The sequence below is a fragment of the Gordionus sp. m RMFG-2023 genome, chromosome 3 (genome assembly GCF_954871325.1).
Source record: "Gordionus sp. m RMFG-2023 chromosome 3, tfGorSpeb1-WG-v2, whole genome shotgun sequence".
Taxonomy (NCBI): Eukaryota; Metazoa; Nematomorpha; class Gordioida; order Chordodea; family Parachordodidae; genus Gordionus; species Gordionus sp. m RMFG-2023.
The window spans coordinates 12,282,662-12,310,004 of record NC_088777.1 but is presented as its reverse complement, the minus strand read 5'-3'; the positions used below and the strand labels follow the sequence as shown (position 1 = coordinate 12,310,004).

The following is a 27,343-nucleotide window of genomic DNA, read 5'->3' as shown; positions in this document are numbered from 1 at the left end:
TTTTTAAGTTAATATATAAAAATATTTTCTAAAAAAATCACCTAAAAATTAAAAAAAAACCCGGTAAAAACCATTGGCAAATAATATTACTGCATGAATAAATTGAAGCAAAAAATTCTCAAAAGAGCCTTCACTGTTGATATTAATGACGAGGTTAGCAAAATTATATTGTATTTTTTATAAATATAAAGATGTAAGAAAGATATATTAGAAATAAGACATTATTTTAATATTAATATTTTAAAGAGGAAAAAGATTGGATAGGAATAAGTAAGAAAGATATACTAAAAATAAAGCATTATTTTAAAATTAATATTTTAAAGAGGAAAAAGATTGGACAGAAATTACCCAAATTTCCTGATTTTATAATTATAATTTAAGTTTATTGAATAAAAGTTGGTTAATATCCGGATTGTTTATTTGACCGCTCAAATATGTTTCGGTCAATTGACCAATATTTGACATATCAAATTCAAATAAATATTTTAATATTTCTTAAATTCCATGTTATTCAGTAACTAATGTTTAGCTCTCCATTATTACAAAGTTTTATTCTGATTCATATTCAATATTATCATTGTCTTTAACATTTTTTAATCAATTTTCCTGTTATCGAGATATTTAATCAATTTCTGCTTTAGTAAGATAGTATGATAGCCCAAATCGGGTAATTCTTTATGAAGAAGAAGTAGAACTAGGAATTGTTAATAAAATGTCACTTATCTTAATCGACAAGGTAGGGAAAGCTCATTCCCCTAACTTAGGATAGAATCTGATTATTTCTTATGGAAGTTATTACTTTCCACATAATTTGCCATTAAACATGCTTTTATTTCTGAAATTTATGACACCGCTTGAAATACTATAAAATGACTAATTCTTGTATTATTAAGTGTGGCAAATTTGGAATTTTAAATAAATTATTGTAGTTACTAGTTATGTATAGACATGGGAACGCGGATCATAGAACAATATACCACATTCTTTCACTTATTATATTTCCTTTTCGAATTTTAGAAAATATTTCTAATAAAATATTACTTATATAATTATTCAATTAATCATTATTTTAAGTGATATTCTTTTAAACGGCCAAGTGTGAAAAATGCGAAATTCATTTATGTTTTAACCAAGACAGAAATTGTTTTAAAACATAATAAATTATTATATAATATTTTTATATGTCAAATTATATAATGTTTTTTTTAAAACTATATAAAAGACCTACTTGCCCCGCCATAAGCCACGGGCCAGGCCATATCTTAATTTTTTAAAATATACCAAGGCCGGGCTTGAATTTAAAAAAAAAATACCCTGACCGGGCTATGCAAATCGCACTTCTGCAGGTCTCTGCAGTATATTACATAAAATAAAAGTGGAAATAAATTTTCCATCTCTGGTGTATGCTAATAATTTTATAGGTTTATTTTTAAAAGTTAGGCATTGAAGTGTTAGGGTTATTTCATGCATTTCTTCTTTTTTTTTTTAAAAAAAAATTAAATTACATTTCATGTATAGTTGTTTAATTTAATTATTAGATAAATTAAACTAACCATATCATGATAGACTAAGCCTAGTCTCATATTTCTAAGAAAAATTAAATAATTTAATAATAATATTGGAGATCGTAGTATATATTCTTTATGTCTTACAGTATATTGGAATCTCATTTTATTATAACTTAAATTTCAGGTATAGTAGTTTAGTATGTATTTTTAGAGGAGGCCAAGCGACAAATGACCATATAGGTTGACTGGCCACCCGACTTAACTTCTTATCTTTTAAATTATTTTATCTTATAATTTTTCATAATGCATATTATTATACCTTATGTTATACCTATGATCATTATTCGATTTAAAAAAAGGAAGTTTTAGTAAGTACCCTGATGAATAAAAAATCTCATTCTACATTTATTTGCACATCCAGGTTAGTAATTTTTATAAAGAGAGAATCCTTATATGCTATATTCACAATAAAAGCTGAGCTTAAGTAATTATTTACAATTCAATAGCAGGAAAGAGCCCATTTGATGATAATAATAGTTAGAAAGGTCATAAATAATCAGTTTAAAGGGCCATCATAATCTTACAAAACCTGATTAATTTAAGATTTTCTTTTGATATATGAGGTTTAAAATATTTGCATAGTCAAAGAATTGTTTTATTTATAAGTAGCAGAAATTAATAATTTAAGCCAAAAATCCAAACCGGAACGAATATTATCCCGGTCGGGTTCAGAAATATTTTTGTCTATATTTGGATAAGCATATACATTCTATATGTATATATATATCATGTTAATGATACATTGCTTAAGTAAAATAGTATAGTTAGTAAACACCATATAAGCAATCAAAACCATATTAGGGTTGACTGGTCAAAAAGTTAACTTCTCTTAAAATGATCCAGCTAACTCTACTATTATAGAGCTTAGATTTTAATTTTATATATTAATGTTTGAACTTAAATTTATTTGAAAGGTTATCTTTAAACTTTTTAACTGTCACGATCAAAAACATAACTACTTATCCCCAGCGTTTTCTCTCTACCGTAAGAATTTCAGACAATTTTGGGTTGCATCGATTTAAATTAAATTTAATTAAAAACCGAATAAATCATATACCCAACCCGAAACACAATTCCGACAAAATTCCGTCTAAAATTTTTTTTTAAAATTATAATAGGAGGGAAATTTTATTTAAAAATATAATTAACCTTAATAATCTAATCTAACTTACTCTTAATATCCTATATTTAACTTCATTTGATTTTGATTGATAAACAAAGAAAATAAAATTAAATAAATTATTTATCCCAATTTGTAACTAACCTAAAAAAGTTTATATTGTAATAAATAAATAAATAATATACGTTAATTTTTTAGTTTTCTTGCGATCTTTTATTGATACCGAGATCGCGAATTCGGTCACATTTCAACTTAATAACAAATTCACATATATAAATATTTTCATCTATAATTTTTCCTTGTCAAAATTAATATTAAAAATCATATAAATATTTTCATCTAATTTTCCTTATGAAAATCGTGAAATCAAGTCGAGAGAAAGTTTAATTTTTTATATAATGTGTATTTATTCAGTAACCTTTTTTAAAAATATTAAGTTTTTTTCTATACGAATGTTAAACCAAGTGGTAAATTTAATAATCTACTACATTCTTGAGTGACTAAACTGACTAATATAATTATGGGATAGTTTGATGAAAAGTTATCTATATTATATATGAGTATATATTGTATTGTATTGTATTGAGTTTGGATTAAGCTATTGTTCAATATTTACTAATGAACAACTCCATAAATGAAAAAAGCACATTTATGTTACCATACCACACAATTTAATATTTGTCATAGATCTACAGATCCAAATTATTTTCAAGTCCGGCCAGAATATTTTTGATAATTTCTGTTTACTCGGCCCTGACTTATGTTTTTGATCATTTTACTGCCTGGTCCGGAAATTTAAAATGAGCAGTAAATGAACATTAAAACACTCAATTATATTATTTTTCAACGGATTAATTAATATAATTTAAATTATTTTTTAAAAATAAGCCCTACTTAACTTTGATGGGAAAAAAAGTTCAATTATCAATGACCTGGATAAAGACACAAATACCCCAATTGTTTAAATGTTTAAAAAAAATTTTGTCAGATGTCTTTTTGTACGTGGGAATTTTTCCCCCGTCTTTTTGTCCAGGACATTTTTGTTTATGATTCCATGTAAACCGATTATTATCATTTAATATTTTTTTAAAAAAAATTAAAATTGTAATTCTTATTTTTTTTAGAGTTTGAATTTAAATTAATTTTATAATATTTATAAACAAAATTTTTTCAATTAAATGAAATGAATAATAAAGTATGCCTTTCGTTTAGTATTATGGCTTAATTTTTAAACACAATATCCGATAATATAAGATTTAATATTATGTTAATTTTTTAAAAGAATCTTTATCTACATACTTTATTTTAAATTTTTTATCAAGTATCTGTATCTTGTAATTAATTTTTTTGAAACAGTATTTTTTATATCTATCTAAATACTTTTTTAAAAAAATTTGCTGCCCACCACTGACTATGTACTATGTACTATATATTTTATATAATAATCTTTTAAAAAAAATATTGGTTATGCCATCCATACCAATATTCATTTTCAGATTCATACAAGGAAATATTTTTTTTATTTAAAGTTAATCGGATTTAAAGCTTTTATAATCCTCGAAGTGTTTATAAGGATACTATTCAACTTCTGACCGCGAATTATATAGTTGAAATTATATGAGAATAAATTTTGGAGCCTAGTATATTTACTCATTATAGGCAGGAATATTTAATAAATATATTCAAACTTATTGATTTTAATAAATTGTTGTTTTTTATAAATTATATTTTATTGGATATATAAATATATAACTACCAAACTTATATAAAATATAATTCTTTTTAATGTAAGTACTATATTGTGCGTATAGTGTATATATAATCAAGGTCATGCCTCACACGCAAATAACGGTAATTAATTATAAACTCACCACTTTACTATATAGATATATTAAATATTTTTCACACTTTAGAAAATAATTTCTTTATAATGATTATCATACCATATATTAATTGATATCAATATTTTATTGATTGTTTAGTTATCCTTGATTTTAATTTTTTGGTGTCTTAAAAATAAGAATATTATGTGGAAGTAAATATTATATGTATTATAAATTAGGGGAAAATTATTAAACGGTCACAGCATACCTCTGGTCCCTGTAACTTTTTATTATATGTATATTTATGACAGGTTACCTATTATTTAGTGAAAAAAATGCCATTAAATTACTCATATTTGATAATAAATATTATCCTTAAGCCTTTTAACATTATTCACACAAAAAAAGTAGTACTTATAAGATTTATTTAGTATACAAAAGCAGTGACTTGCTAAGATTTTTAGCGGCTCTAAGCTGAAATAAATTTGACCACCCTGAAAATAAAATTCATCAGAAAAGGAAATCCAAATTTGCAAAAAAGGGGAAATTTGAATTTTAACAAATGAAAAAATCAATGCACATGAACCAAATTTTGGCAGCCCTTTAAAAATAGTAGTCAGTCATTTAATAACAGCACATAGGTAAATATTATCTGGTCATAAAATATTATCATTAAATAGATAAGTTTGATTAGTTTTTTATTGAAATAAGCATGGTTATCATTAACATAGTTAAGATGTTAATAAGATAAGATACTATTAACAGCTTATATAGACCAGTCAAAATATGTCATATGTTGACTAATATAGACTGACCCGAGAAAAAATATCAAATAAACTAATCTAGCTCAAAAACTATTTTAAATAAAACTTTTATTCAAGTTTTAGATTAAGTTGGGCTGCACATTAATATTAAATCTTGATTCAATTCTTAATCCCCTCCCCCTTTTTTTTTAAAAAAAAGAAAAACCATGGCCTATATTGCCACCTTATCCCCATATCCTGAATCTCAAAATTTTCATGAAATGATAAAAAATCTTTATAAAAACTGCGAAATATATGAAATAGTGACAATGTCAAGAAACATGTAAAAGCGGTTAATAATTTATATTATAAGTATAACTTTATAAAAAAAATTAAGTGACATATAATTGTCCTTTTTAACTTAAATGGTTTCTTTAAAAAAATTAGATAGCATCCTTTAAAAATAATATATAAATCAAATTTATTAGCTGTCAGCGAAAGAGAGCATTTAATAAGACTATTATATTTTATAATTTAAAAATAATTAATATACGAATTAAATTGAATTTAGCAAACCAGTGTCCACATGACCGGAATTGGGAGGGGAGGGTGTAGGAGGAAAACTCATCCAAAATAGTTTGGCATTTTTGGGAGGTGTTGATTTTTAGAAGGATTTTTTATATTTTTAATTGGTAGTATAGACTATGGATTGTATTTAATTCAGATAAAGAAAGTCTTTTCATATCAATAATCGATATAATATGACAATCATAATAAATCTATATAAATGTTGATATTAATAATTACTATTTGAATCATATAATCCAGTTACGAGCTTGAAATTTAGTCCATTAGAATTGAAAATAGGAATATTGCCGACGGAGACAAGAGTTATTGAGGTATGTATAGGTTTTGGAGGGGAGTTGCCTCCAATGAATTTTGTGACAGTTAGCATATAGACACTAATAAACATTATAGGATGCTGCCCATGTTAATCGTCGCAGTTGTTCAACAAAAGATGCTAATAATTTTTATTATAGCAACGTCAATCAATATTTATGGTTCTATCTGAAATATCATTTCATTAGAATTTAAATTTTGGCATAAATTCAACCCGGAATTTAGACGCTTTTTTGCTAATATTGATATATCTTTAAATAATATCCCTAGGATATTTTTCACGGCACCATTTGTTATTATACGAACTTTAATTATTATCAAGAACTCAATATATACCAAATCAGCAATACATCTTGTAAAAATTACACCAAAAATCATCACGTCTGAAGAGTAACGAGTAAAAATGGAAAGTTCGGCCGATAATGAATTTAGGGTCGATACAGATATCGGATATTGACCCATCTCGGATTGAGCTAAGTCATTAAAAACATTTAAAGAGGAGACGAATTAAATTTGCAACAAAGCAGAGCCATGGCTAAGACTTTTGGCTGGCATTGAGAGAAAATTAAATACTGTAGGCAAGGAAAATTTGTCATTGTAATATTAGAAATAATGGCTAAAAATTATCTAATTTGGCCCAATCTACAGGAGCCTGCCGAAATTCTCTATAAATTAAGGTACGAGTTAGTTTGTAAAAAAACACAGGGTTGAGATGATAGTTCTCGACTATAAAAATATAGACCATCATCTTACTATAAATATAGGTAGGGTACTTGAAATTTTAATTATGAAGCTGTTTTTAAAAGGTTATATAAAATTAGAAAGGGAAGTCCAGGAATAAGAGAATTTATGTTTTGATTTTTAAAGATTTCCATCCCGCTTTCTTTCAATTTACTCAAAGTTCCCTTTATATTGAAGATTTATCGTAGAAATGTTAATAGCTAGTTTCGTCTATGCCCTGGCTGATAATGGAATAAAAAGATAATGCTCCATACTAAAATTTCGAAAAATCAGCTGATTTATATAATATTCATTAAATTGTTTTGTACGACCTAAGCCAAAAAATCCTGCATGAGAAATGTATTTTAAAATAAGAGATTATAAATTTTTTTTAAAATGATTCGATAAATAGTTATAATTTCATTATCAAAAATATAAATTAATCTTATTGATTGATTATTGATTCTGAAATATAGAAAAAAATAAAAAATTTTATAAACCAGATTTTTAATTATTTTTGTAACAAACAAAAAAATCGGTGTCTAATCTGATAGGAAATTTTTTTCCGATAACAATAGGTGCTCAAATTAGGCAAGTTAATATATTTTTTGTTTTGTTTTATTTTTTTTTGTTTTGTTATAAAAAATTTATTTTTTTAAAATTATTATTTTTTAATTTATAATTTATTAATATTTTTGCGCTTTTTTTTATAGTTTTACAAAATATTTATTCTTTCTCATTTAAAAAGAAAGATATTAAAACAAATTAAAAAAAATTTCCAATTATCATTTCAAGATGGAATAGAACAGTGTATGAATTAGGAAGAATACTAATGGAATACTTAACTTATTTGAGATGATATTATTAATAAATTTACAAAAAATCTTTAGATAAAAACCCATTATCATTATTCATAAAGTAATTTATTTTTTTTTAAATTAAAATAAACACTTAAATTATTTTTTCTAAGAAGGCCGGAGTGTAAAATAGTAAAATTCACCATTTTACGACATAATATGGACCTAAATTATTCCGACGATATTCAAAGGGGAGGGAGGAATAATAATTACAAAATTCCTATGGCTATAGACCTTGCCAACAAGTTCATGAAAGCTGCTAAGAAAGAATGTACCATTACACCAGAAGTAAATATTTTAAATCTAATATCTAATAATATACTCATTTCTGGCAAAAATCCCATTAATAAATCTTAAAAATAAAATTGTTTTCTACCTTTTTATCCACCACAATTATATATAAAAACTGGAATTTATGAAATAAAAAGTATAATAATGGACGAAAAATATAAAAAAATAATTTTTTTTACACTATTGCAGCTAGTGATTTGTTCAAGCCCGACCTGGCCCGAAATTTTTTTTTTTAAGTTTTGCTGGCCCGAATCTGAAATTCTTTTTAAAAAATTTCGGCCCGGCCCGAATTTATTTAAATATAGAAATTAGTTTTTATAATTACTCAAAATAAACGATATATGTTATTTGGCGTCTACTTTCTATAAATAAAATCACATATTTTTATTTTACATAAAAAATTCAACATAAAATTGATATATTTTAAAAAATTTCTAAGGCCCGACCCGACCCGGCTTTTCGGGACCAGGCACTGGCCGGGCCTACTTTTGCAGATTTCTAATTGCAGCATATGTTGATAGAGAAAGATTACGGCAAGATTTGAACACAACCAGCCTTTGTGAGGGGCTCGAGAATATGAAGCTACCCAGGAATTCAACATAATAGGATAGGAATTTAATTCCCTTAAAAATACTACATTCGAATAAAAATATGATTAACTTTAAAAGATTCCCTTAAATTTTATAATTTTCCTACTTTAATAAATTTATGTTATCTAGCCAATTGCTATATGTTAACTTAAACTTTGGTTGGTTGATAATAATTCGGCTAGAATTATTTATAAAATTTTAAAAATATAATAAAATATTTTTTTATTTAGATTTTTTTTAAAGTAACGGTAGTAACGGTTTGCGATACCATTACTCAAAAAAAAGAAACGCTGTACTCATTGCTTGTTACTTTTGGTAACGAGCGGCGTTCCTTTTTTTCAAAAACGACACTTTTATAAAAGTTACTTAATTTACCCCAATAGCCATATTCACTGCAAATAGAAATTTTTAAATATAATTTTTAGGGACTTAATTATCTTTTTCTTAATTCTACGCCTCCCTCCCTTTGAAAATTTTTAGACAAATTGGCTTTGGATCGGATAAAAAGTTTGGGGTTATAGATGAGTTTACAAAACTTCTGGGATTAGTTTTACATAAATAGTGCCAATTTTTATTATTTAATGAGGGAAACGACTTATAATTTTTAGATTATCCAGTTTAAAACTAGGCTGTTAAAAAAATTTGTTGGATTAAAATACTTTTTGACTGTGTTCCCAGAGTCTTTTTGCGAAAAAATAATTAAAGTCATAGAAATATTGGGCCGGCACAGGTTTAAACTAAAAAAATACAGAAAATTTTTTTTAAAAATATATGATAAAATTTATTTTGTCTCTTATTTTATTAAAATAAGACGATAATTAGGGTATTATATTATCGGGAAATCAGGACAAAGCAGTTAATAATTTTTTTTATGTTTAATTTATAAAAATTATCGAAAAATATTATACCGGGGTCTGGCAAAAAAAATTTCAGGGCACAATCCTCTATATAAATTAATATAAATGTTCGGAGTAATATATTTAATTTACTATATCATATCCTCAGTCCTGCCTGTTTTCGCTCAATACTAATTATGAGAAAATTATATAAATCTCGTAATTAAGGGAGGCATTCGACAGGTATGGGTAAAATTACCTATAGGTATTAATGAATATCTCATTAAAAATATTACCTTTTTGCTTTTTATTACAAAACATAACATAATAAGAGATCTGCACTAAAAACTTTTTTTTAATTACCTAGCTGGGCCTAATAAACTTTTTTTAAAAATCCTCTGGCCGGGTCGAAAATTTTATTTTTTAAAAAAATCAAGGCCGTCCTAAAATTAACTCGAAATTTTGTAAAATCTAAATACTCCTCTACATTACCTTTATATAGAACTTCTCTTCTATTATCACTATAATAATAACTCATTATCAATTAAAATAAGATGTATTAGTATTAATTATTTAAAAACAGTATAGTTTATATTTAAGTTGAAACATTAATAATACCAAATTTAGATAATTTGAAAGAATAAAATTTTGATTTGTCCTACGAGACTTTACTGCTACTTGTGGGGTCAACCAATGACATATAATTATATACCTAGACTGATTCATTCATTTAGCGTCTACGAATGCAAATCAGCTGGTGAAGCAACATTTTAGTTTTCCTTATAATATATAGTTTGTGTGGATCAATGACATATAATAATACCTAGACTGACGATTCATTCATTAAAATGCATTTTTAAGCTTCGTTAAAAGCAAATCAGCTGGACCCGCCATTTTGGTAACCTTTATAATAATTATTTTCATGTTAAAAACTAATATTAAATTGATAACTTACTTTCTTATTATCTCGATGATCAGGCAATTCTTTAATAAAGTTTGCATCAGATATAATATAAAATTAGGCTCTCGTTTAAAATTTTAATATTTATTACAGTAACCAAGATGGCGTCTCTAGCTGATTTGTATTGATGTACACTTTTAATGGATGAATTGTCAGTCTAGGTATTATTATATGTCATTGGTGTGGATAACCAAAATTAGCATGCTAATAGATGATTAGTATTGATGCACATTTTAATAAATGAATCATTCATTTTAGTATAATTATATATCTTTATGGGTCGGTTCAGCAGGACCTTTTATTATTCCTGCGCTATATATTATTTTTTTCAATTTATTTATTTATTCGAAATTATGGTTTTATTTAAACTTAATTAAAGATGCTAATAAAATAAATTTCAAGGTTAAGTGTATCAGATATCACAATTAATTTTTTTTTTTAAAAAATAAAATAAATTTTCATTTTTTAAAATAAAATTTTGTTTATTTTATTCGAAACCACATATAACTTCTGATTATTGTTTTGGGAGGATTAGTCTCTTAGTTTGCCAATTTTGTTAATTTGTTTGAATACTTATAAAAATCTGGAAATTGATTTGATTCGCATGTAAAACGGCGTCGTTCAGCGGAAACATGAGGTGTATCCAGTGATTCATGTCTAAATTCAAATCCCCCAGATCTCCAAATATGCTCGGCACTGCATTTATCTAATCATGGGATCGATATCGTGTTTTTTCTCGTTTACACCAAGTTTATATTTTTCTTCTAATTGACTAGTATAAGTTATAATTTTGAATGGGTGGGATGAAGCACATATCTGCTAAAATATTTTTCAAAAATTTTACTGATTCCTACCTCTTATCGCATATATGTTACAATTAACATGTAGAAATAAATGCGCTACTAATCTATTCTATAAATTAATACACATCAGATTTTCTATAGCTTTATATTTATCTACCATTTTAAAATTTTCCACCAAATCATATGCAACCTTTTCACTGCAAAACTAAAGTAAAGTCTTTCTAAATAATGACATCGATAGGGTCAGTTGAAGATTACTAAAATAAAGATTTTTATCTCTCCATTACATCTTTATATATAAAAAAATAAATATTTAGCAGATTTTTATTGCGAGAATGTACAATATTCCATATGATGCATTAATAGCTGAATGCATTTAAAGAATAAAAACATACCCGAGGAATAGTGGTGTTAAATGGATAGATTTGTGCCGAATTTTAATAAAGGCAACTTTAGCCAGAAAAATATTTCCTAAGATTCGATATTTCGCTAATAGATGTCCAAACCTTTGTGCCATATATTTATAATAGGAAATGCTTGAATTATATTCTGAAATATTTTTAAAGATATTCAATAGATATTTTTTCTCTTTATTAAATAAATATATGTTGCTATTTAATCTTTTATAAACTGGCACCACCCAAACTGAACATATTTTGTTTGAGATCGCTCCAAAGACGGACTGGATCTTTATGCTTCTATTAACCTGGTCCACAAATAAATATTATTTTTAAATAAATTTAAACATTTATTCTTCTCGCTATTAAAATTTAAAAAAATCATTTAAGAATATAACCAATTGTTTTCGATAATAAACATTAAAAAAAATAAAAATAAATAAAGTTCAACCAATCATTTGAAACTAAATAAATAAAAGATAGCCAATAATGGTATGGCGCACAAACCATAATCCTACCGTTTCTCATATATAAATAATAATTTGATTATACACCTTGTGTGAAAGACAGGTTTACTATGTTAATATATTTAGAATATTTTAAAATAATTTCCCACATATATACTAATATAACTTTTTTACCATGATTGTTGTTAAACGGCACGATTTTAAAATTGGCTAACCCAATATTTTAGCCAAAAAATATTAATCAACCAGGAGATTTTGCTCATAGATGGCAGAAAGGTTTGGACATCTATTAACGAATCTCGAGTCTTGCATAAAATTATTTTTGCGATAATTTTAATATAAATTTAGCGAAATCGAGACGTTAAAACGCGAATATGGGTATCACCGATGCCAATTTTATTAAGATAGTGGCACCTTTAATGAGTAAATGTAAAGGTATACTAATGCATTTCTTTAATGTTGTAAATTGTAAAAGTATTAGTACATTTCTTTAATTATAATTTAAATAAATTGCTGAATTTGTTAATATTAATATTTTAAAACTGTTGTTTCAAATAAATTGTAAATTTTTAGGTTCAATTAAACTGAATAATAGGAATATCGAAAATATTTCTCAAGGCAAGAAATTACCACATGCCATCGCGTTTCGGCTGCCGGTGGTTTTAAAGTAAAACGCATAAGCCCATTTCGCCAACTTGTACAAAATTTTTAACACACTATGAATTTTGCCGCTTAAAAAAAACTTAGAATATTGAAATTTATGATAATTTTTTTAAAAATTAAAGGCCATATATCTTTTCCCTAAATTTGTTGGGTCTGATCGGGTTAAAAATTTTCGGGCCGACCTGGTTATTTAAAAAAATTTATTAGGACAGGGCTCTGTATAATATTAATAAACTTGAACTATAACAAATTCTATAATATATATTTATTTAAATTTTCTTTAAAAAAAGTATTATCTTACAAATTCGATAATTAAGAAATTACCATCTATTATATAACAGCGTTATGGGTATGAGGGTATCAAATTACAATTCATATGTCGAAAATACTGTATACAATTATATACTTTATTATTTGAAGAATCATTCATTATTAATCATTCCGAAAAGTTTAAAACAAAACAACAATATCCGAGGAAGAGTAAAATAAAAATTTTCTGATATGATTTTTTATAAAATAGGAAATTAAGAAGGGTTATCAATTTAAAATAAATAAAAGCAAATTTTCGTAGTTTTATGTAAACACAAAATTTTACTTAATCCTATTTTTCATCTGGTTGGAGGTAGGGCTTTAACTCCTTTTGTCTATGCCACTGGTTCTGAGAGATTGAACATTATAATCATTGTCATTCAAATCTTGAAGATATTAGGTATGAAGCTATGGATCTGTAAAATACAAAGCCTATTATAGGCTTTATGTATTAGCTAATATTAAGCTTAATTTATCGAAATATTTATATTTTTCATTTTTAAATATTAAAAAAAATTTTAATTTCAAATTTAATTGAAGTGAAGTATTATAATATGATAAAAATTTTATCATATTTTTTTGTAATGAATGTCAGACAAATTGTGAAAAACGAATTCATCAAAATTTAAAAGTGAAGTTCCTAAAACATTACTTAATTACATCAAACTACTATCTAGCATTATATATCTACTTACTTAAAAAAAATTTTTTTTTTGTATATACCCTGTGGAGATATAGAGGCTGGTAAGAGGAGATGATACATAAAGATAAAAAGAAATGAATATAGATAGAAAAAAAAATCTCTAAAAAATAAGGTGGAAGATGATAAAAATTATAAATTTGTCTTAACTCCCTTTCCCCCTACTTTCCTATGAGGCCATAAAAATAATCATTAAAAAAAATATGAAGATAAATTATTCTTTATATATATAGCTAGAATTAGAATTCAAAAAGTTTGTGAAATTTTTTATGGATTGCTTGAAAATTTGAAGGAAAATAATCACTTTTTATTTTTATATATTGATTTTGTTGAGAAACAAATAAATTAGAAAATAATAATAGATAGGATATTAGTATAGCAAGCAAGATGTTAATAAACCTTTTCCTTATTATTATTATTCATTATTAACAGTATTATATAAGTTAAGTTTATTATATTATTATTATAATGTATTAAAATTTATATTGACTTGGTAATCTGCATAAATTTTTTTTTTAAAGTAAAAATGGATTATTTGTCATTTTAAATCTATTTTTTCCTTATAATAATGATTTATTCTTTCCTTGTCTTTAAAAACTATTCATATTCTGATTCTCAATTATAATTTCAAGAAATATATTTTTTTAATTTTAGCCATACATTTATATTAGGGTGGCAAAAATCATGATTTCATTTTGTAAAAATTTTAAAAAAAATCGATTTATGATAATGATTTTGGGGATTTAAATCAGATTTTAGATTTAGAATATTTTTTAAATATAATATTAAACACTATAAAAATAAAATATAATTTCATAATTGTGTTCCCAAAAAGAACCATAATTATATCCAAAGATTTCTATTTGAAATTTTTGACGAATATATAAAAATTATTTGGCTTCCTTGGTTGAAAATAATTTTTAAAAAAATTACACCCTATGAAAACTTATTATAGGGAGACACATAATATGGGTCATTCTAAGCACAACTTGAATGTTCCCATTTGGGATATTTGGTACACTTTATCCAGTCATCGCCTTTTTTAGTAGAGTTAAAATTGCAATCATTCTATTAATTTTTACCAAAAACTAAGTGTTTGGTAGTTAACATTTTATTTCTGGGTAGATGGGAGAATTTCTTAATGGAAATAACATGGTTACTCATAATGTTAACTTCTAATCAGGGACCCAAAACAATGGCATTTTTGGGGTTCTTGTTCCTTTTCCCTTATGGCCAAAAAATGTGTCCGTTCCATGTTATAACGTTCCGGAACGCGTTCCTATTATTTAATTTTATTTCTATTATATTATATTCATTTATATTTGTGCCGTGGTTTTAATCATAAATTTTGTCAAAAAAATAAAAATTAACCTATTATTTTTCGATAACCTCCCGTCCCCATAAATAAACACAAAGTTCCAATTCTAAGATCCCTCTTTTAACCTTATTAAAGTTATCTTTAATTAGAGTTTATTTCTAACAGTAATCTAATTATCTCTAGTTAATTCAATAAATTTTCTCAATCAGAGTCGGCTTCTTCTGTTGCTTCAGTTTCATGAGTTATAGTAGTTTCAAGTTCAATCGGTGCAAGCGTCCAGATTGGCCAAGTCCAACTTATTGTAACGGGTGGTCTAGTTGTTATGACTGCAGGCTTTTTTGTGGTTATTGGGGGTCGAGTAATTATAACTGGGGTTCTAGTTCATACTGGAGTTCGAGTAGTTACCGCAGGAGTTCTAGTTGTAGGTCGAGTAGTTACTACTGGGCGTCTAATCGTGGCTATGGCTAAGATTAAAGGTTGGAACAACCTTTTGGTAATGTTCATGAGAAGTAAGAAAATATCCATCATCACAAATGAAGATTAAAATTGGCTTGCCTAATAATATCCTTATTAAAATCGTTCGCTTCCACTCATGTCAAAATAAGTTGTTTCAAAGAATGCTCTGTCAAGTGTGGTTATGGATATTTCCTTACTTCTCGTGAACATTACCAAAGGGTTGTACAACCTTTAATCTTAGCCACCGCTACGACCAGATGTCCAGTGGCAACTACTCAACTTACAACTATACCTCCTGCGGTAACTACTCGAACTCCAGTAATAACTAGACCCCCCGTCGCAACTACCCGACCCCCAATGACAACCACAAAGCCTGCAGTCATAACTACTAGATCACCCATTACAATAAGTTCGACTTGGCTAATGTGGTCGTTTCCACCGATTAAACTTGAAAGCTACTACAACTCATGAAACTGAAGGAACAGAAGAAGCCGACCCTGATTGAGAAAATTTATTGAATTGGCTAGAGATAATTACATTACTTTTGCAATTTTTTTAAATATACATTGCATAGTTTTACTATTTTTAGAGATTTTAAACATTTTTACTAAAAATAATTAACATATCAACAAAAAAAATGAACTGGAATTAAGCAAAATATACAATCATTTTAATACTAATAAAATTTAGAAATTAATTAAAACTTTATGTGCATGTGACTAAATTTAGTAAAATCTTTTTTATTTCGAATACAAAAATTAGTAAAATGGATTATATTATAATTCATGATTTTTACCAAGAACTAGTAAATTATTAAAATGTAAACAATAAATTGATTTAAATTATGATTTTTTTTATTATACTAAACAGAGTTTATGGTATAGGAACCAGAACTTGGAACCTTAAGAACCATGTCAAATTTAAAAAAGAATCTCTATTTTAGAATTTTAAACCGGAACCTCTCTTAGATCAGGTTTTTACTCTAAATAAGAATGCCATTCACCAAAACAATTGCATTGCTATACATTACAAGTTTCCTTTAAATAATTGAATTCTTATCTTTTTTTAAAAATATTTCTTTTTATATTAAATTTTTTAAATATATTCTATTTATAATGAACGATAACTATTATTTGAGATTAGCTGGATGTTGAATCTGCCACTTGATCAGCTTCGGATCCGTAAGAACCGTATCCGATTGGTTCTATGAAAAGGACCTGATGTTAATGGCGGTTTTTGTATTTTTTTATATATATTTACAATTAATTCGCATAATTGTTTGGACTTCTTTCTATTTTAAAAAATATTTCCGATTTGTTTTAATTTATTTATGTTTTAAAAATGAACTTTTATGTATTTTTTTTGAGAAAAAATCTATAAAATAAGTGAATGTATATAAAATCGCAGTTTAAAGGTTCACTATAAATTTTTCTGAAATTTACAGTGTATGGGATACTGTATACTATTTCTGCTCAAATCCAATTTAAAAATGATTCCTAATCTACCTTTTTAAATCATCATTTAAATATTTAGGCATCTCTCCTAAAACTATTAATATACCCTCAGAATCTTGAATGGGCAAAATTTATAATAGTATCAAATTAATCAAGATATCTACTCAGTATTATTCGTAATAAAACCTTATCAAAATTATAATCGATTTAAAATAAAGGGCTCCTTCTTTTTTATTGTTAAAAATTATTAGACTTATACTTATTAGTTATTATAATGTAATTTTATTTATATTTTAACAACAATATATATATTTATTAGTAGGTGTTGAAATAAAAATGTAGATGTTTATTTAGCTTTGAAATTTCGCATTTAATCAATATAAATAAAATTTTGGATAAAATATTATATATTTTTAACTCAATTTTAATTAGTATTCCATATATTCAACTTATTCCAATCTTATTACTATTCAAAAATTTTGACATTTTTAATATTTTAAAGAGTCCCCCCTGGACCATTTACATGTTTGAGCCTGCAGGCTTGGAATCAGTCCATCATCAGGACGGACCGTAAATTTGCATTTTGAACTTAATAATCTGGACCTGAATAATTAAAAACCCTGGCCAAGACTAAAGCTAGATAGATTTTTTACAAATATTTTTGCATTTAGTTAATTTAAAATGAAAACGAGATCGATAATATCATCAATTTTCTTTTTAAAATGAATAACAATAAAATAATTTTTAAAAATCCTGGGCCATTAATTGATCAAAATCCTAGCATAACCTGTAAATGAATAAACCAGAACCGGGGCTAAAAATATAAATCTGGAGGGCTTGAAAATGGGAAGTTTTTTTAAAAAATTGAAGCGGGGCTTTAAAATTTGATTCTGCCCAGATGTCTCAGGGGTAATATTATATTTAAATAATAATTATGCTAAAATAATAAAACTCTCATATTTCATATTCAAATTGATAAACGTTTATACTTCTTCAAAAAAAATGATAACATTAAGACTGGGAGCGATATACAAGAATGCCTTTCCGAAAAAGTTTCCGATGAAAATTTCGACCAAACCAAATCTTACAGGGTCACCATAGGCAATGGCAAACTGGGCAGCATATCTAAAAACTTCACTAATCTCCAAGACTCTATGAGAAGGATGAGCAGTGGTGGGAGCCTCCGAGACTTAAATTATTATGAAGCGGAGGGTCAATCTAGACAAGCTCCATCTACCATCGACAATAGATTAGGGGTTCCAAATATTCTAGAGCCCGAATCGAACGAAGATGTTAATAGGAATTCTGGGATGCGGGGAGGGAAAGAAGAAGGAAAGGTTGCCCATTGGGCTGTGACCTTCGATAATTTGCTGAGAGATTCGGAAGGGTTGAAAGTGTTCGAGGTTTTAATATTCTTTCCTTTGCTTTATAAATTATTGTGAAATTCCTGGATATATATTTCTTATAATATAATATCAAGACAAAAATAAAAGGTTTTTTTAAACCATTATAAATAAATTCTTTGCTAAAATTGATGTTAATTAGTCTTTTTCACAGAAGAACATTTTTTAAAAATAGTTTAAACTTTGAAAGTAGAATTTTTATAAAATATTATATTTTGTAAAAAGATTTAATATATTTCTCAGTTCTAAATAATAAGTATCGAAAGCAAAAAAGACTGTGTTTGAAATATTAACTTTAATTTTACTATTTTTGATAAGGACACCGAGAAAATTAAATATATAAAAAAATGCTTGTTTTTGATATATTTTTCTCGAATTTTAGTAATTATTTTTTGTTTTTGAATGTTAGTTTTTGGTTTCGAATTTGATAAGTGGATGGAGATAGATTCTGATTCTGACCATATTTTTTAAAAGATTGACAATTTATATATATACATATATATGAGTCATTGTCAAATTTAAATATTAAAAAAATTAAACTAATTCTCATAGCATCAGGGCATATATTGTTTTCAAATTGACTGTACCGATGTGTTTATCTATAAAACGCCTCATTGGTTCAACGTAAATGTCCTGGATAAGAAGATCAGGGCAAGAATACCCTTGATAAAAATATCCCAAATTTCAAAAAAAATAAAACGCTTAAAAAGTGAAACATTTTTAAAATTATCAAATTTCTAAAATTGGTTTCTTTATGACTAGGATACTTTTGTCGGGTCTTTTTGTCCAGAGCATCTCTGTTCGTGATTCACTTAAATTAAAATGTGATATTAAATTTGCTTTTTTTTAAAGCCTCAAAGAACATTTAGCAATTTGCATTTATACTATTTAAGAACATTATTTGAAACGCAAAGAATAAGTATCAATTTGTAGGCACTATTAGCCTATATTTTTATTTTGGTAAGATCAAGATTAAAATTTTATCAGTACCAGTATGCTGCTACAGGAAATATTATTTAAAATATAATAATAAGGCTCTCAATTTACTCGTTTATTGATTTGGTATTCTAGCTAACAGGACAGGATTTAAATAAAAATTTCAATTCGAAAAGTTTAAGCTTTTTTGTAATTTTTTTATCAATTGATATTTTTTAAAAATTTACGGACAGGAGTTTCTCAGGAAGGAGTACAGCGAAGAAAACATCGAGTTTTGGAAAGAGTGTGAAGCCCTGAAAGCATTGAACGATGTCGACTTGGTAATTTACATTTTTGAAGAAAAACGGAAAAGGCAAATAAAGAAAGATAAATAAATGGAAAGGGGAGGGGGAGAAATAAATTAAAGAACAACTTTTTATTTTAGTTTTAATATTTTTTTAGATCAAAAGCAAAGGCAAAAGTATATTCGAACATTTTCTAGCTGATAATGCTCTTTGTCCCGTTAATATAAATGACTATTGTCGGCAAGCTGTAAAGGACAAATTGTTGAACCAACCTGACGAAACCCTGTGTTATAAAACTCTATTCGAAGCAGCTCAGACTCAGATTTACAATTTAATGAGATACGATTCTTATGCTAGGTAATTATTCCCCCCCCCCTTTTCTAATTGCTCTTTTGTTTATTATGAATGTTCTATTTCTTTCTTCTCTATATAAATTGATTGGTATGGTGAAGATTATTGATAAATTCCATTGTTTAATTTATCTCGATTTTTTGAAGTCAATATGCCCACTGAATTCCTTGAATTGCAAATTAAAATTGTGTAACGTTATATATTTCCATAAAATGGATAATACCTTTATGTCAGCTCATTATAATATAGGCAACTATCGGATTGATATATCCGAAAGTTAATTCTAGGAGTTATCCATTCAACTGTATAAGCTTGGGCAAGTTGTAAATTTGTAGTTTAAAAAAACTTTACAACTTTAAGAATGGATTTTCACATTAACATTAATTTTTAAAAAAACTTTAGATATAAATTTTTCTTATTTTTTAATAAAATTTAAACAGTATATTTTCCAAAAGATTAATATGAATGAAATTATGGATAAATAAAGGCAGATATGCACCTATACCTTTACAGTTACTTTAAAAATATGATTTTTTTGTATGAAAAGCAAACCCAAAATTATATCAAATTTATTTAGGTTTTTGAAGTCAAACATCTATAAAAATTGTTTGATTGCGGAATTGGAGAAGAAAACATATTCTCTAATGGAACCTAGAAAATCAGCCAAGGATCTAGCTCTTAAGGGGGATAAGCTCAAGGTATGATACTTTAATAACTATTTTTTAAATTTGGTAAGACTTTTTAATCACGAAATTCAAGAAACTTTTCATTAAGATTACCCAACTAAATGCCCACTTTTAATTACCTTTCTATAAAAATAATCTATTAAAGGTTCGTCGAAATTAATTATATGCTATATACAATATAACATACCGTTATTAATGCTCATTTACCTTAATTTTTTTAAATTTAAATTTAATTATCTTTAAATTTCAAAGATCAAGATTTTACTTAAAATAATGTCATGTAAATCTGAAATTTTGTTCTTATATGGCAAAAAAGTTTGGACCTCTACTTGCTAAATCTTGTGGCTTGTATATTATTATTTGGACTAAAATCTTAAACGAACCATATCTATTAAGATATTTAAAAAAAATAATAATATATAAAGCAAAAAATAAAATATGAGTGCCACAACATTAATGACGTTGGAGTAGTAATAATATTTACTATGATCATCTCTTATAATGACCACTTTAAAAATTTTTTTTGCTGTACATATAAAATTAATTTTTTATATATATTAGGGCGATAAGCTAGGGTTAGAAGATACCTCCAAAAAATGGAAAACAAATCTATTTTTCTCCAAAAGTATTTATATTTTTAACTGTATTTATTGAAATGTAAAAAGGAAGGGAGATAAATTTAACAAATAATAAAGGATAAAATTAAATTGAACGATCGATGACTATTAAGCTGAATCCCTCAAACTTTTACTAAATAGTTACAAATAAATTCATAATCATTTTTTTAAAAGTTAACCCTAATTTTCATACATTTTGTGGTTTTTAAATATGATCACTCTCACTCCAATCTTATGTTTGATGTAAAATTTTCTCATTTGGGCTACATCTTCGAAGGCAATTAAAATTTCACACATTCATAAAATATTTATGTTTGCGAGGACCTGGTCTTATAAATCTTTTAAGCTCCATACCTCCTCCCTCCTATTATCTAGGCGATCATATATTTAAATTATAAATCTTTTACATAAATTAAATAAATATTTATTTTTTATTTTTTCTAGCTAAATTTGATAATTTATTATCCGGTGCTTTGACCAAAGGTATTAACCTGACCGAAGACAGTAAAATAAAAAGTAAATATGCCGAAGATATGCGCAAAAGGAGGCAGGGTCTAGTGGCCAATGATATCACCTCTAACGATACACCCGTAAATACAATATGCATTTTTTTTGAAAAAGAGTAGGATGGAATTTAGCAAAATAAATTAAAAAAATTTTTTTAAAAATAGAATTTAAAATAAAACTTTTATCATTTTATTCTATTTATCTATCAATTGGGTTCAGTCCCATTTAAAAGAAAAGGTTAATTTAAAAATTAATCGTGAATTTATTTTTATCAAAACTGTTACTTTGAGGACCTTTCCATAAGCCAACCGGTCAATATAACCAAAACCTCTTCATCGATAACCTTCACTATACCCCACCAATCTAACTCTGATATGGATTCTAAGCTTATAGGATTGGACAATCAATTGGGTTCCCTTTACAATATCATCGACTTAGGTTGAGTTTCTAAATTACTTTTATATACATAAATGATTTTAAATGGTAATTATATTTTCCACATCCATTTAAAAAAAATCGATAAATATCCTATAAAAATTATATTATATAATTTGTAGGCGACTCATTTTATGCCAATGATCAATCTCAAATACCCTTAAACTCCATGGACAAAATATCCTCAACCACTTTCCATATTGTTATAGGATCTGGTTCGGATCCCGAAAGCATTTTAAATATTTTAGTTGTTCCTAAACGAAGAATTTTAAATAAATATGGACTTCCTGAGATAGGCATTTGCGAAGAAAACAATAAAGTTATTGATATCAAAGACATACATCCAAACGTCACCGTTAAAAGAATGCTAACTCATATATGCCGTTGGAAGAGGCTTAACTTTTCCGCTGTCGATGTTTATTCCAAACCTTCCCTTATTAGAACTACATCTTCAGAGGCTAAAAATCATTTTAAATCGTCTAATAACGAGGATAACACACCTAAATCGACCACTAAAAGAGAAGTAAAATATTAAAAAGGGATCTTGGGGGAAATATAACAATTGGAAATTTTTTTAGGGGTTTAACTCAAGAAGATAACCTCGTAGTTAACATACATAATCAGTATTCATTTTATATCTTAAGCCATCAAGATTGTCTCAGCTTCATTAGTTAGGCTAGGTCTAGAGGGTTCGGCGTATAAGTAAAAATATTAGTAGATGTAAGAGGGTTAATTGCAGTAACTTCCCTACGACCAACTTATCTTTTCCCGTTATAATTCTTTGCTATTTTTATAAGTAATTCGAATTGGATTATAATGTTTTATTCTGTTATTTTAATTATTGGAATAAATTTTATAAAATTATTGACTAGTTCGGATCGGGGGGGGGGCTAGATAATCCAATTTCGTCACATGTTATAATAAATCTCATCATTGTTAGCAGAAAATGACTATAGGTTTAAAATATCGGCCATGTAATCCTCTTCCCCCCTCTCGCACACCTCATTTTCAATGAGATTATATAAAATTGTATTATATAGAGAATGAATGTCCTCTTTATAATTAATATATCATGGATTTTTAAAAAAATGCTATTAAGATGGTAGATTTGAACCAACAATTCGAAATTTTCTTGGGCAAAGACTTATACGTTGAAAAACGTATAATATTCGAAATGGTTCTTCCTATCGGCAAATGCATCGGAGTCAAAACTAAACCAGAAAAAAGGATCAAAGACGTTTTAAACCCTATCCTATCCTTTTACCATTTAAAACCCGTGCAAGAACTTCACATTTACAGAGTATATAGATAATATAAGGAAATGAGTCAATGAAATACGGAGGAGAGGTGAAAATAATATGAAAGAAAAAAAGGAAGGTAAGAAAGAAGGAGAAAAAAGGGAAGATTTAAAAACAAACAGAAATAAATGTTACTTAGAATTGCATTTTTATTTTATTATATAGAAAAATGATTACAGTAAATTAGATCCAGATGAACCGATTGAAAATGTTGACAAAGAAACCATCATTATCAGTTCGCTCAAAGGTGATTGAAACATACTATATATAATAGCACTTTTTTACGGGAAAATAATGATCTCAAAGAAAAAGTATAAATTATGAATTAGAGTCCCGCAAAAGTTCAATTTTTTTATCAATTGAATTTGATAAAAATTAATTGCTTATTTTTTTTAATTTTCACTTTTTTTAAATAAAAAGAAATGTGCAAACATCATTTTCAACTTTATTATTAGAATGTTTAGAATATTTAGCCTATAGGACGACTTGTAGTTGTAGGGCTTTATTATGAATATAAAAATGAAATCGGTTACGAGTTTTTTTCAGTACAGAATCGGATTTTCAAATTTTATTTATTTATTTAGCCGGGTTGGGTGCTGGTTCAAGATCTTATAAAAAAATATAAATTTTAGTACAAGTGATTTTTTTATCCATAATAATTAATATAAATGTTAAGATAAATTACGCTTACAAAATATTAAAATTACTCGGATTTTTATTATTAAAAAAAATATCATATTTTGTCCTGATCGCCTATCCTGATACATATCTATACGCTACCTGAAATCTTCAAAATATACCCGATATGTTAAGCTTATTCTAATTTAGGTGTCTTACAATGACTTAATAATACAATTCAAAAAAGGAAAAGTGTTCACCAAGAAGTAAGTGTCAATTAAAAAAGGCAAAGATTTTATAAAAAAATGTATAAGTTCCAAGAGAAAAGGAAGGCAATCATAAAAGAAAAATTCTATTTAAAAATAAATTTTGTTGTCATTTTAATCATCTTGAAATGCCATTTTTCTTTAATTTTTTATTTTCATTCTTATTTATTTTTCTTAATTTTTTCTTTCATTTTTGTCGTTTTTTGTATTTTCTTAAATGTTTTCTTCATTTAAATAAAAAATAATTCTTAATTTTCTTTATATTCATTCTTTTTTCCCATCTTAACAATATCTTTAATTTTTATCATCATTTTTCTTCATGTATTTTTTTCATCTTTTTTTGGCAATCGGCAATTGAAATATTTTCAATGTTTATATATCAAATTATTTCATTACCATTGTGATATAAGAAAGAAACAAAAAATTATGTTAATCATTAAATTTACCCTTTTCTACATTATGGATGTTTCCATATTTGTAAAATACTTCTTACAATTCTCTTCTGCTATTCTTCTTTTTCCAAGCTTTATTTAAATTAATCAATTCCTCATCTTCGATTTTTGAATTCTGATAATTCCCATTGAAACTATATCTATTGGATTTCGATATTGGCTATAAATATTTTACTTCATTATATGCCCTTGTATCTAAATTGATTTTTTAATTGCATTCATTTCGTTATATTGGTCCATTATGACGAAATCGGACATTATCCATCACAAAAATTATATTTATCATATTTTCTTGCAATGAGTTAATATTTCATTTATAAAATTATAAACAAATTTTCTTTATAAAGGTCCCAAGATAATGAGAAGAAAAAAAAAGAATTAAATGACAAAAAAAAATGAGTACAAATTAAAGAGAGATCTGCAAAAGTTAGAATAAAAAACAAGAAAGAAAATGAAAAATTCCAAAAATTAAAGAATGCCTTTCAAGATTATTAATGTGACAACAATAAATAAACATTTTCCTTTTTTCATGGGAATTTACCTTCTTTGATTGGTTTTTTCTTGTGGGATTCCCTTTTTTGATTGCGATTTTTCCTTTTTTGATCTGACCTTTTGCTTTTTGAATTGAATTTGCTTGACACTTTTCCTTTTTTGTTCCTACCTTTTCATAAGGCGCTGCTACTTTTCATTTTTTTGAATAGGAAACCCTGTAATTCCTTTAAAATATATACTTCTTAATAAAGCTTCTTCGTCTGATCCTAATTTATTATCCTTCGACGAACCTCGACTCTCAGCAGAGGATTTTGTTTCCTTACTGACTTCAACCAAGGACAAAAATGTGAACAAGAAAAAACTTGCCTCCAAAAGGGTCGTTAAAAGGTCTTTAACAAGTGAATTAGTTTCGGACCTAAAACAAGGTGTAGGTATTTCAAATAAAGCATTTATTCGATTTATCCTTTTTTAACAGAATTTGAATCTATTTTAAATTTAATCATTTTTCTTCTTCGTGATTGTTATCCATTTTGATGTAAAAGAAACGACCAACTAAATTTTGAAAAGGATATTAGTTTATAAATAATGAACATTGAATATATAGAGAAAGATAAAATATCAGATCAGATCTTAAGTTTGAGATAAGTCATTGTCAATGAACAATAATAACTAACATTCTTAATATTTAAAAATCTCACCCAGGGGTGCAAGAAGGATTTGCGCCTTCGCCGAATATAATATATCCCTTTTTTATAAAAAGAAATTAAATTTCAAGCTTTTTAAAAATAAATTTGCCATATGATATAATTTAATATCTCTAAATCAAAATTAACAAAAAACAATAAAATTTAAATGGCAAAGGAAAAGAGAAATTAAATACAAAAAACTAAAATTTGGCGGCCTCCTAAAATATTTTAATTTCAAGCCGCTGTCCCATCCGCCCCACCACATAACATAACGTCATTTAATTTTATCATTTTGAATATGATACTAAAGTTTTGATTTTGAATATGGTAAACGAAGAGCTATGTGTACTTCAAATATTTTAGCCTCCGCCTTTTATAAGAATTTATTATTCGTTTCTTGATACGATTTATAATTTTTTACAAATTATTGCTGAATCAATTAAACTTGTATCTTAATATTAAGCCAATTGACAGATATTTCATCTACCAAATAAGTTAAATTAGATTAAATGTTTTTTAAAGTATAACCTGTATTAAGTTTTACCTATTTATTTAAATATAGTTCGTATCAATTAATTTATTAACAAAAAAACATTTTGGAGTATTTGACTTCAGTCAATAGACCGACTTGCTAATCCTGCATTTTAAACAAAAGAATAACTCCGTATTACAAATCTTCAATTAAGCAAGCTCAGATTTTTTATAAGCTTAAATAAATTTTTAACATTTTTGATAGTTTTTTATATTTGAATAAATCTTAAATTTTTAATAGTTTTATATATATTAAATAATTCTTTTAAATTTTATTTCCTGATAAAAGATATCGATTTAAAGAATCAAACCGGTGAATACATCATTCCTAACCCCTAACAGTTCCAACCAACATCAATCGTTAACTATATCAAATTTGAATAATGAATCATATTCTACTTAGAAAAATGGATATAGATTTTTTTTAGTATAATAATATCAAATTATATTAAATCCAGTGATGTAATAACAGACGCTCTGCTCCGCTCCCCCCTTCCTCTCCACTCCTAAAAATGAAGAGTTCCTTTTTTAAAATGAATTTTTAAAAATGTTATTATTTATTAATACATCCATAATTTCATTTCATACACATATAATATTATTTTAAATCAATTTTTTTTACAGCGAGATACCAACTCTACAAATATTGTAAGGGAAAAGGAGAGGGTGCTAAAAATCGTTTCGTCTTAGATTAAATGTATAAATGATTAAATAAACGATATTTTATAACTTATATTCGAAATATACTATACTCTATAATATTATAATATCTTATGTGATTAACGCTAGTGCCAAATAAATGAA

At 26.2% G+C, this 27,343-nt stretch overlaps 1 protein-coding gene across 6 annotated transcripts; it reads left to right on the top strand.

Annotated features, from left to right (window-relative positions):
- On the top strand, positions 1-27,343 carry LOC135926136 (regulator of G-protein signaling loco-like). 6 transcript variants are annotated; one of them, XM_065461840.1, is made up of 14 exons: positions 7,613-7,792; positions 7,848-8,019; positions 17,994-18,380; positions 19,550-19,636; positions 19,758-19,957; positions 20,529-20,649; positions 21,199-21,262; positions 21,699-21,844; positions 22,052-22,199; positions 22,319-22,719; positions 23,296-23,496; positions 23,660-23,741; positions 25,574-25,747; positions 27,164-27,343. In XM_065461840.1, exons 2-14 carry the CDS (start codon positions 7,891-7,893, stop codon positions 27,232-27,234), a joined length of 2,211 nt encoding a protein of 736 aa, XP_065317912.1. In that variant the 5' UTR covers positions 7,613-7,792; positions 7,848-7,890; the 3' UTR covers positions 27,235-27,343. The 6 variants fall into 6 exon arrangements, with proteins under 6 accessions (XP_065317916.1, XP_065317912.1, XP_065317913.1 ...); XM_065461841.1 differs by having other exon boundaries at positions 7,845-8,019; XM_065461843.1 differs by having other exon boundaries at positions 7,614-7,792; positions 26,829-27,297.